A 12071-nucleotide genomic window follows, 5' to 3' on the forward strand; every position below is an offset into this window, starting at 1 on the left:
CACCTCCTGTGCTAAGCATTCGTTGCTGTGGTGTTTTCACAGCGCATTTTCCCACAGATCACTTATTACTGAGACTTTCCCTCAGATCGGATGATCAGCTGATGAGGTTTTTTTTTAATCTTTTCAGCTGTGTGTGCTTTCACTGCTCATGTTAACTACCCAGATCTTCAGATCTTTAACAGAGGCCTTGCACAACCCGATCATCCAGCCTGACATCAGCATGGAGAGGTTTTGTGGTTTTGAAGGACAGACCCTATATAATCATATTGACCTGGCAAATTCAGACCTACCTAAACCTATGAAACCACAAGGATTACATCCCTCCAGGTTTTGCTCTTAACCCAATCTTCTTGTTCGGGGCAGAGCACAGAGCTTCATGACTGTCCTACCCCGACAAACCTTTGTGGTTTTCAAATCAGTGACCTTTGGGTACGATCCCCCTGTCCCTCGTTCCTTGTCTTTCCACCTGTCCAATCTCAGCATTGTCTTGGTGCCAAGCTGGGCCGAGGTGCCACCTTGACCCAACTCAGGGCTTCGCCATGCATGGCAGGCATGCAGACAGGGCTTCACAGCACATCAGGGGGCTAATGAGAAACAGTATGGCCAGGGGATAATGTATCCTGACCTGACAGGCCATGAAACACAGTCTGCCAGCCACTTCTCTCCCTTGCTCAGCTCTGCTTTCCATCCAAGCTGTTCTGACACTTTCAATCTGACTTAAGTGAATCTGGAGGGTTGCTGTTTGCTTCTCCAGCCGTCCCTTCATACCCTGCTTCACTTCTTCTTTGGCAAAGTGCTGTAGAGTCTCCCAAAGCATACGGTCGCTAAGTTGAAGTCGAGGAGGCACCGCTGCAGCTGGAGTGTCTCCCTCTATCTGTGCGAGCTGAGAGCTTGAGAGACTGGAAAAGGAAAGATAGCATCGCCACATGTATGTAGGCTGTTCCCTCTCCGATACGTCCCTTTGTGCCCGAGCAAGATGGGAATATCTCTGAGGATCTAACTGGTGATGAGGAGGGATGGGAGTTGTAGGAGGCGAGCGGCAGCCAGCTCTGGTCTTGGCTGTGCAGAGGCCGAGCTGGATGTAATTTACACTCAGCCCACCTCAGGGAGCAGCGGGAGGAGAAGAAACCATTACCTCCCTCCAGAAAACTGCCCTTCCCATGTGGCAGTGAGTGTCGGCTTTCATATAAAAATGGATCCATTGCTATTACAACACCCCACCTCCCCTCTGCTCCCACCGCCCACCGGCGCCTCCTCCCACTGTCTCGTACTGAAGGTGTTTTGGAGATTAGAAAAGAGAGGCGATGGGCAATGAGTAGGAGATGATGACCAGAAAAAGCGGGGCAGGATGGCTGTCACTATTTCATGTCAAAACATTAAAAGTAGCACGAGAGCTTTGTTGTGACAGAATGATTCCCGGGGCTGCACCATCCCATTCTCTACTCAGACGGAGACAGACACACTAAATGGCCGAAAGTCATTTTTCTCCCTGTTAGCTGGTGGCAGTTTCCAAAGAAACTGTGATAACAAAAGGCTGAAATTTAGCACAGTCTGTTCTTCTGACTGGAAATGGCCAGCGTTTTAAGTTTCAGTCATTTTTTTAAATCCGAAAGCTGATGTGTTTATACTGCATCATTGACAGATGACTCATGTATGATATTTTATTTTGGCATTTTCATTCCAGTAAGTGCTCCATTAGCATGAGGTTGCTCTTCTAGCCGTCATAGCTGCCAACCCCTAATAATAATTCAACATTCAAACCATAATTTAAAATTTCTACTAAGTCTGCCAGAGGCACAATTCAGAGGCATTAAAACAGTTTGGGTCACGCTATCGGTGTCTTTTAAGTTCTGACCTCATTCATTTAGAGATATTAGCAAAATTAATATGAACAAGTTAAGTTTCTAAGAGTCCAGGCTGCAATTTCCCATCATCCACCAGGTGATTAGGAGGATGAACGCGTGTGAAGTATCATCTTTGAAGCGGAATGTTGCTGTGTTTATGCAAAATGAGGTCGAAATTTTTAATTTAGCATGAAAGCTATTAGACAGAGAGCACTTGACACCACAAAGCACAATTAGTTTACAGTAATTAAAGCAAGTAATTGCTCATTTGTTAGCGGTGTTCACGAGTAAACCACTGTTAGAGCCTTCACTGCAGCTTAAATAGACTTAAAAAGGCTTCAAACTGCACTAATCCATGTTTTTATAACAACAATGGATCGTGTAATGTGAAACAGGTTGCTTGAGACTTACTCTCCTCTGCAATTCGACTCAGCTCTACAGCTTTTTTTAGCATCTTTTAACCCATTGTGTTGGTTTTATGGCCTGCAATGTTTAGACTTTTAGTTCATTCTTATCACTCTCATCAGCCCAATATCCGGCTGCAGTGGATTTTAATAAAAAACTAATATCAACTTTATAAGGTCATAATATGTCAGTGTTGTGTTTACAGCTTTTTTTTACTGCCCCCAGGTGGCCAAAAATCACTTGAAGAGCAACTGAAAACCCAGTTTTATTGTCTTCAATCCGACCCCTTCACTTATTCTAAAGTCCACAGTTCAAGTGCTTCTTTATGTTAAAAGAAATAACATCTACAGATAAAACTTAAACAAGGCCAGCATCCGACTCTGTGAAGTCAGAGAATCAGACTTTAACAGTGTTTATAACAGACTACGGTTTGGTATCTTTACTCTCTGCTGAATGCAGTGAACTCATTTTATGGCATTGAGATAGAGGCCTAACATCCCATGTGATCGATACCCTGTGGGACCCTGACCTTCACTGCAAAGGGGATCAATCCCTGAAGCTTTCACCCTCCACATCGACAACCGCGCACACACACATTTGCATTTTTATAGTCTACACGTTACAAGTTAATTACACACTGTTGGTTTTTGATGCTCTGTTTTGAACTGCATTAGTCTAATGAAAGAATCCACCCACTTTCTTTTTTTTAGTGATAGTTGTTGAATATCTCCTGTTCGCCCTACAGCGAGAGCTAATTATCTAAAGCGGTCTAGCACAAAATTATTTGTGTATGCTCTGTGGTGCATCCAGTTGGGTGTCATACTGTGGTTGTGGGTGTGTTACCGCTCTCACATGAAGCCTTTGGGGACTGCAGAGTGCCGGAGTTTGTGTTTTCATGACATTAAAGTTAAGTGCTGGCACTAGGTGTGTTTACGTGTATGGGGTAAAACTTTCAATCAAAGGCAGGGCGAAAATGCTGAAACCTGCATTGTTTAGATTCATGCTTACCTACCAGCAGTCTCCTTCTTTCCTGCCTTTGCAGGTGCATGGCTGCCTTTCTTGGGGCAGTAATGTGAAACCATTTGTAGGAATGTGTAATACCTGCATCCTCATAGCTCCGTAGCTACTGGTGATCAAAAACTAGCTTTGAAATCTTGGCTTCATCCAAATATGTTCGATGTTTTAAACCTTTGTCTCATTTCTGACTGTGGCTTATGTGTGTGTACAGCCAGCTTTGTCTCAGTATGAAACATTAGGACAACAGTCTTCCACTCAGCTGGTGCAACAAGCTGCTGCCCTCCTCTGTCTTCTCAGTGTTTCTACAGTCTAAAGGTTAAACTAAGGAGAGAATATCCTCTTTTCAAAATGGACAGAATGGACAGGGAAGGTAAAAAACAAAAGCAGGAAATCAGCTTCAGCGAGGACGTCAGGAGAGCCGAGCACGGAGGTAGCCACCATCACAGCAGCTCCCGGGAAAAGCTGCTGCTCGCACCACAGCTGGCTGGTTTGCGTCACCGTTGTGTCAACGGGGACAAACTCGAGCGGGTAACCAACCCACTGAATCTGCGTGGAGCCAGCTGGTGGGTGCTGAAACGAGAGACGATTAGGAATGAAATATAACTGCAAATTAAGTGACTGAGTGTTGATTGAATGAGCAAGTGGGTGAGCGTGCGAATCTCGCTCTTGTTATGTTCTTTTAGACTCCCATCGCTCCTCGTTTTACCAGCGATCACTGTTAAATATGCTGATTGATGAACCAGACACGGATGACGCATGGATGTCTCCATACTTAGACTAAGTATGGTATGTGCCTGTGCTTTATTCCGACAGTCTTCATTTGTCTTAAATACTTGAGCGAAGAAACTACATCTCAGCCAAAATATACTTTTATTAAAGGAGCTGCCTCTCTTTCTGTTTGTTCAGTTCAATAGGTGGCACGTTGATGTGGTGGTCAGAGAGGCTGCCCTTTATCCAAAGCATCACAGGTTCAAACCCCCTGATGTTCCCTTCAACAGCCATCATGTCCAGTCAGTGTCCAAAAACAAAACACTGCTTAGTCATTGTCCTACAAGTCAGGCTAATATCTCAACAGCAGCTCTTTGTGATGCCAGTTAGAACTTCCAATCACATGGAGTGACGTGGTTGTGGTGAGTTTATTATTTTGTCCAATAAAGGCAGGTCAGAAAAAAAAAATGAAAGAAAAGTCCGGGGCAGAAGGTTGGTGATGAATAATTTCATATCAGTAAAAACTGAAGACTTGAAATAAGGATAGGTCACGGAGGAGTATTTTCTGTCATTGTGCACTTCTCCAAATGTGCCTTTGTGCACTTTCGCATCTTAAAAAAAAAGTTTCACCTGCTTATGGAGGCTTGATGTTATTCGTCTCAGGTGTGCACCTGCGGAACACGCTGCTCTGTTTTGCAGTTTCCACTCGGCGAGACCAGGTTGTGTGAAGTCAGGTGTCTGGGGCGGCTGGAGACCAGGTCAGCAGATGAACACAATGATCAGGGCAGACATCCAGCTGGGACGTGTTCACCTGCCTGCACGAAACCAGCATAAAACCCTGGAGACTTCCTAAAAACGTCCTCAGTAGCAGCTCTGAAATCTGTACCACGGATCTGATAGTGTTGAATTGTAGAATAATCAGCAAACTTAAAATGTTTGGAGAAAAGAGGCCTGCTGGATGATGGCAGTGCTCGCTCAGCGTTTCCACAAGCGGTTACTCATCCTGTAACTGAGACCAGGCGAGCAGGATGAAGAGTAGTAAGTGTGTTGATAATTGTCTCCTGGATATTGATGTCCATTAGGTCGGTATACGGCACCCCGATCCTCTCAATCCCTCCACGTGCACGCCAGCACGCACGTACGCACACACGTTCGGGAATAACACCTGATCCCTTTCCCTTCCCACAGCGCTGAATCTAAGATTCCCAGCACTTAGCATTGATTATTAATGGCAGGTTTCAAAAGGAAAGGAGGGCAGAATCTGATCTTACTCTTTATGCACACCGGCGTTAAGAGAAACCTATCAGAGGTTCAGGGCCAAAGTGCACGGCTTGTGTAATGAATGTCTGCTCATCACTGTGTTGTCTGTCCCTAAAATGAGTATTGGCATTGGTGTGAGCGTCAGTGAGGGGGATGGGGATATACCTTATAGTATCAGATGAACCGGAGAGGAAGTGGATTGTTAGTTTTGTGTTGCAGTGAGTGCCGGAACCGGAATTTGAGCCTCATCACGTTCTGTAATATTTTTCTCTTCATGGGCAAAAATTGAAGCTCATCTCGAACTTCAGTGGATGGTTTAAGCTGCATGGAAACCAATCACATTTGGCATTTTTGTCACCTGCCAGAGCTTGAATAAACCAGTCAAACCAAGCTGGCACCAAGTCCCAACACAGAGGCTGCCCGAAAATGTGGCTGCTGTTTGTCAAAAGTGTCATAGTGTCATTGCTGTGGGTGTAACAGGGTTTCTCAACCTTTTCTGGTCCCAGAATTCTCATTTCACATGTATCCAAGTATGATATTCCTTTGTCCTGCCATGCTAGCTGCTCTGTGAAGTTGCTGAAGATGCTTTACCCTGTTCACCATCGTAGTGTATCATGTTAGCATGCTAATTAGCACGAAGTACAACTGAGGCTGATGGGAATGACACCCCCCATTTTCCTGTATAATTTCCACATTATTTTATTGTTTTGGGGTTATAATTATTTTGTGCACTCACAATCTGATATGTGTTCATTTGCAAAAGCAAGTGTAATATTCTAGTGGGTTAATTAACAGTTACAATGAGTAAAGCGCACACAGGCACTTTGGGGTCTTTTCGGTAAGACGCCGGAGGGAGTGTGTGTTGTTCAGCAGACATAAATAACCTGCAAAATGCAGTCATGTCATGTTGATGCACTTGTGTTTCTGTATTTCCAGAGAGAACAGAAATGAAGGAATCATTTTTTAATTGAAGTACACCTGAAAATCCCTTTTGTGTGTAACATTAGCGAGTAAGGGTGTAATGCCTGCTCACAGTATTACGAGCCATGGAGCACATCCCACTGACAAGGAGAGAGGATTTCAAGAGACAGAAGACTTATTTTAGCAAACATGAGCAACTAAATCTTTCCACTGTGGTTTTGACCAGTGACAATGATCAGTGGGTGAGATCTCACCATTAAATTGAGGCTTAAACTGCTAAATGTGTTAAAATCTTTTCATGACGACTCATTGGGATCCGTTGTGGTCGACCCTGCAGGGAGCGATGCTGCTGATAACACCACCCCGTCTCTCGTGGCACGTGATGGAGATCCAGCGGCTATTTTGTAGTTTATCTTAAAGGGAGTCATGAGCTGTGCTCTCCCTCGATGCCTTTTTACTCATTTTCCCGGTGCCCTCTTCTGTCCCCATGGACCTAAATGTGCGTCAGCAAGTTGCTCAGCGCCTGCTATCTCTTTATCGGCTGCTTTGCCTCTCCTCTCTGTTTGATGCTTTGTTATTTAGATATTTTTGTGTAACCTCACTGGTGAGTTTTGGATGCACGTGGATAGTCTGCAGTCTAGTTTCAGAGGCTTTTCCATCCTCCCTGGAGTACAATTCAGCATGAAACACCCTGTCTGCATTTAATATTAACAACCGAGCACTCGTTTATTCATTATTTGCTCTGCGCCACATTCCCTTTGCAAAGCTGAGTCAACTGGAGCGAGCTTGTTTGATTCAGAAGTTTCTGTGTTTGGTCGGCCGGCGTCTGCGAGCAGATGAGGATGTGGGCCACCCTTTCTCCCACGGGGTCCTCCGTGTCCCTCGACTGACTCAAACCTAGCGAGCAAAAATATCCACATGCCTGCGTCTTGTCCACAGCCTGAGGGAACGTAATAATGCCTCGGCTAATCCGATTAACATTAACAATCCCACAGGGGAAATCGCTGCACATCTGCAACCGGCAGATAATTATGTTGCCTCAGATGTTTGTTTCTTCCTTTTTTTGTGTGTTTGTTTTGGTGCTTGTTATGTTTTTGGAAGACCGTCAGTGTTTTTTCTTGTCGGCTTGGTTGGGCACCATTTCAGTGTGTTTCTGGGTCTTTGTAGCAAACATGGGTGGATGCCCTCCTCTTTGTCTCAAGGGCAAGCTTTGCATGATGTTAGCAGGCTCGGATGGATTAGTTTTTTGAGTCATGCCAAGGAAAAATGACAGTGCACTTCACTGTTAATCTTGTTTTAACTATTATGGTCAAAGCATTTCAGGGATTTTCACTTTGATGTATCTTGTGGGAATTTAGTGAGAAAATGGTTCTGCAAATAAGGTTTTACCACCATTGATCATGGTAATAGTTGTAGTAGTAGCAGTACGGGTAGTAGTACTGATAGTCATAGTCATCACAACTCAACAGTAAATTTTTTAAAGCAGCAGTGTGAGTAAAATTCAACCAAACAAAATCTTCATTTTCCTCTTTCTGAGCCTCTCATCCATTAAATCGTAGACATCATCCTGCACACAGTACATTCAAAAATGCTTAACAGCTGTATTATGCAATGGCTGCATGTTAAGGACTTGTTTCCATGTGCGACTTGAAAGGACATCAGGCGTTGGCTGCACCGCTGTAGTGTATTTAAGGCAGTTAAGAGGATAAGCAGTGAGGTGCGGTGGTTATTGTGAGGGTATAGCTCACCATGTGCACATTAGGAGGAGGTTTCCTTCACAAATGGTCTGAGCTGAGAGCCTGGCAGCAGGTTTTAGATGATGGAAAACACTCGCTGTTTGAGTCTTACTTTGTTTGTTTACACAACTCCTGTTATTTCAGGCTTCTTCTGTCCTCTTGCAGGTTGGGATTCTTTATTTCCAGCCGAGTGTTTTCCGCTGCATCCTGCTGCGATGGGTTCGACTGCTCGGTTTTGCTACTGTCTACGGGACAGTGACTCTTAAGTTATACAGGTAATACACACGCATCATGCACACATCTGCACAAAACCATTTGTCCAACATCGCTTTCCATTCCAGGAAATGCTGGAAATTGGATTACATTGACCTCTTTCAGTGCAATTACACTGCGTCTCACATCTTAATTCCTTGTAAAAGTATGAGCTTTATGAAGTGTCGAGCTGTTTCTCAGCTAATTCATCACCAGACTACACTGCTGCACATGTTTAGGGGTGGATTCACTTCCTCATTAAGTGGTGGAGGGAAATGCCAAGTAAAAGTAATTAAGAAAACACAGGGTGCTCTGGCCCCCAGATGATCTCCATATATAACGTAGTACTGAATGATGGTTGGCAAGAGACAAACCGAGAGACAAATGTTTGAGATCAGAGGACGGGAGAGGACTGCTGGAGGATACACCGAGGGAGAGACAAGAGGGGGTTATCCAGCACCGAGCAGCCGATAATGAGACAGGGGGTCTGCTGTATTTAAAGTAATGCGCTTGAATTGTTCATCTGTGGGGCTTTTTGTCAGGTGAATCTGTCAAAAAGGCCTAATGAAGATGCTGATTAAGAGGATGCGGCTAATGCGAGCCGAGTAAACCCTTAGAGGTGCAAGTTAACATATCGCACAGATCAATTTTTGATGGGGGGCTCATTAGTGGGGAGCGCAGTGGACACTTCATCAATGTGGGTGAAGGGCAGAGCCTAAGAATAGCAACGGCTGGTCGTGAGTTTGAGCACAGTTCAATTCCTGTGAGTCTGTGTGTTTGTCTGTGACTTTAAAGCTACGTACCGTCGTGTGGACAGATAGCTCGGCATAATGATGCATTTCAGAGCTGAACGTTGCTGCTGCTTTGCATTATATCAGAACTGAAGGGAAAAATTACAACCAATGTCCTTCTCCTGTTTCTGAGAACACAAAACAAACATTTCGGACAAATGACCAATGCTTTTGTTCTGCCATTAAGAAAACTCTCAAAGTTTTGGTGTATTGGTGCCATCTTTACTGCTCAAAATTATCCTGCCATAAACTACCATGACGACAGTTTATTTTTCGTAACGCTCTTAAACTCAGCTTCTCACCTCCCCCCACAGGGTGCTGAAGGTTTTCCTGTCCCGCACAGCCCAGAGGATCCCCTATATGACCAGCTGCCGAGTGTTGCGTCTGCTGGGCATCATCCTCCTCATCGTCTGCTGGTTCCTGGTGGCTTGGACATCTGCCGTCTGTCAGATCCCGGACAGAAAGTTGGCTCTCATCGACGTGGGCTACACGCCCGATGGGCTGCAGTTCAGCATGTGCCTGCTGGATCGCTGGGACTACATGATGGCTGTCGGTAAGCCCTGTTGCTGCCCTCTGAATATACACTGAACTGTGTGTGTGTGTGTGTGTATCACAGTGAGAAAACGTGGGTTATTTGAGGTATTCATGGCATAAAATCAAGAAGTAATTTGTTAGGCGTGGAAGCATTTGCAGTTCAAAGAGAGTGAGAGAGACGGGAAAAGAGTGAGGAAAGTGAAGGTGAAGGATAAGTTGGATGAGTAAGACAGCTTGCCTCCATCTACATTTGGCAATGCTCTTACATTTCCCAAAAGTAGACATTAATCCTCTCCACCGGTGCTACACTTTTGGATGTTTGCCTGCGTTGTGCACGGAGGAGAGGGCAACCAGCAGCCGATGAAAACAGATGAGAAATCAAAGAGATGCTCTGAGGGGAGCGGCATCTCGAGTTGAGGAAATCTGCATGCTATCTTACATCTGCTGACTCAGGCTTCATGAGAAGGAACCAAGGTCCTCTTTGACTTCTGGGAAAACAGATGGACCCCCAGTGGAGCCTGCATGCTGTGATACTCCATACTGAAGGCGCATTTTCATCCTGCTTATTAGGAGGTAAAAATAGGCCGGTAATAGGGAGGTGCGAGTCAGCTCTGACGTCACCTGCGTACTGGTCATAAATTACCGATTTAGAAATCCGCACCTGCAAACCCTCACAGTCAGTGGTCTAATTCATTTTACATCCAAGAAAGGTAGTTCCGAACCAGTTTAGTCCAAGTATGCACAACAAAACTCTCATTTAATCTGAAATATTATATTCCCTTTAAATACAGTTCTCTCATATTCTTGCTGACCCACCAGCATTTTTTATGCTGTGGAGCTTTGCTTCATACACTGTAAAAACCTCCTTAAGCTCAAATCATTTTATTCAGTAACTGAGTCTTTTAATGTCTTCTTTTCTTAAAACAAGTGAATAGTTGTACAGCTTTTCAGTGAGGCACCACTTATAAAAGGTCTGGAAATTGTAACTTGTGAATTTTTTCATGGCTAATAAATTATTTATTAATGCTTTATAGATTTGTAATAAGAAAAGTAAAAAATGCTTTGGCTGCTGGTCAGGTGTTGTTAGACGCTCTGAACTAGCTAAAAGAGTCAAGCTTTTAAGTTTTGGAGCTCAAATAAAACCAAAAATGGTTAAGAAGAGGAAGATTTTGCTGATGCATTTAGGTGAAATCAACCTAGAAAAGCTGAGTCTCTTGAATATTCTGGTGCACTGCAGATCTCCTGTCATTCATTTAAAGATATTTTGACCATCACATGCCCTCACACAGCCCTAACAAATCACATTTCTATGAGTGGCCCATTGCATCTATCGCTCACTGTCGTCCCTGTTGTGAAGAATACGTGTGATTCACCTGACAGCTCCACGGTTCAAGCAGACAGCACCATAGATGTCAGAATAATGGCACCGGGTTTTCATGGAAAAGCATCATGTTTATTGCTGTGGGGTTGGCTACCAAGGAGACATTACATGTAGTTGCCATGGAGGTGCTCGGGGATTCATTTGTTGTCCAGAGAAAACAACCACAGCTGTTACAAATAGGTTTGATAGCTGCTGTTGAACAGGGCACTTTCCTGTATACATGTCTTGCACAACGGTTTGAGATGAGAGCGCTGAACTGTGAAGTGGCTGCTCGGCCCGTAAAGCCTTTGCACTGCGTAGACATTATTTCTCGGCTCGCTCATTGTGTTCACTGCTTCCTTCTCGCTGCTTCACAGCTGAGTTCCTCTTCCTGCTGTGGGCGGTCTACCTGTGTTACGCTGTGAGGACGGTGCCGTCGGCGTTCCACGAGCCTCGCTACATGGCCATCGCTGTTCACAACGAACTCGTCCTGTCAGCGATATTCTATGTCATCAGGTAACGGCTTCTCCTCCTTGTGATGTGGTCCGGATTCCTTAGAGGGTGTATGTCAATTAAAGGTCCTCTGTGTGGGATTTAGGGAGGGTTATTGGCAGAAATGGAACATAATATTTATAGTTATGCTTTCATTCATGCATGAACATCTAAAAATAAGAATATCTGTTGCCTTAGAATGAGCTCTTTATATCTACAGAGGCAGTAAGTCCTCTTCCACAGGGCAAACCAAACACTGGCTTTGCAGAGCGCCTTTCATTCTTTACACATGTTTTCGTAGCCACCAGGCTAGAGGTATTCAGTTCAGTGCTAGATGCCACTAAATCCCAAACACTGCACCTTTAAAAAGACTCAAGCGAATCTGAACCCCAAGCAGTTCCTGGCCATTTTTTTTGTCACCTTTGTATTCACTGTGGTCTATTAGTCCTGCACCTCTATGGAAACAGCCCAATCAGGGCTAGAACTCAAAAACGTCTTGTATGTAGTGTAACACAGTTAAACTACCATAAATCTTAAAGAAGAAAAAATGCAAGTTGAATTTCTTTGATAATTTATTCAACAAATATTAAAAAAAAAAAATGTTGAATCTACAACGTCTTTGCGGGTGCCGACAAGAGTTACCGATATTGGAAAAAGAGGGGGGTCTGTAGGCGCTTTCATCCCTCCTCTCTGCTCTGTGTAAACACAGCCTGCACTTCAGTCGACTTTGACAAGTCACTCAGGGTTTCCC

At 44.4% G+C, this 12071-nt stretch overlaps 1 protein-coding gene across 2 annotated transcripts in view; it reads left to right on the forward strand.

Moving 5' to 3' along the window:
• Positions 1–12071, forward strand: part of gpr158a (G protein-coupled receptor 158a) — a 59426-nt gene that overhangs the window by 37101 nt on the left and 10254 nt on the right. For both annotated transcript variants that reach the window (XM_076761402.1, XM_076761401.1), the window contains exons 6-8: positions 8057–8166; positions 9249–9487; positions 11206–11344. In XM_076761402.1, coding sequence (XP_076617517.1) covers positions 8057–8166; positions 9249–9487; positions 11206–11344 — 488 coding nt within the window. The remainder of the gene's footprint in view (positions 1–8056; positions 8167–9248; positions 9488–11205; positions 11345–12071) is intronic.

This window comes from Chaetodon auriga, chromosome 21 (assembly GCF_051107435.1).
Source record: "Chaetodon auriga isolate fChaAug3 chromosome 21, fChaAug3.hap1, whole genome shotgun sequence".
NCBI classification, from domain to species: Eukaryota; Metazoa; Chordata; class Actinopteri; order Chaetodontiformes; family Chaetodontidae; genus Chaetodon; species Chaetodon auriga.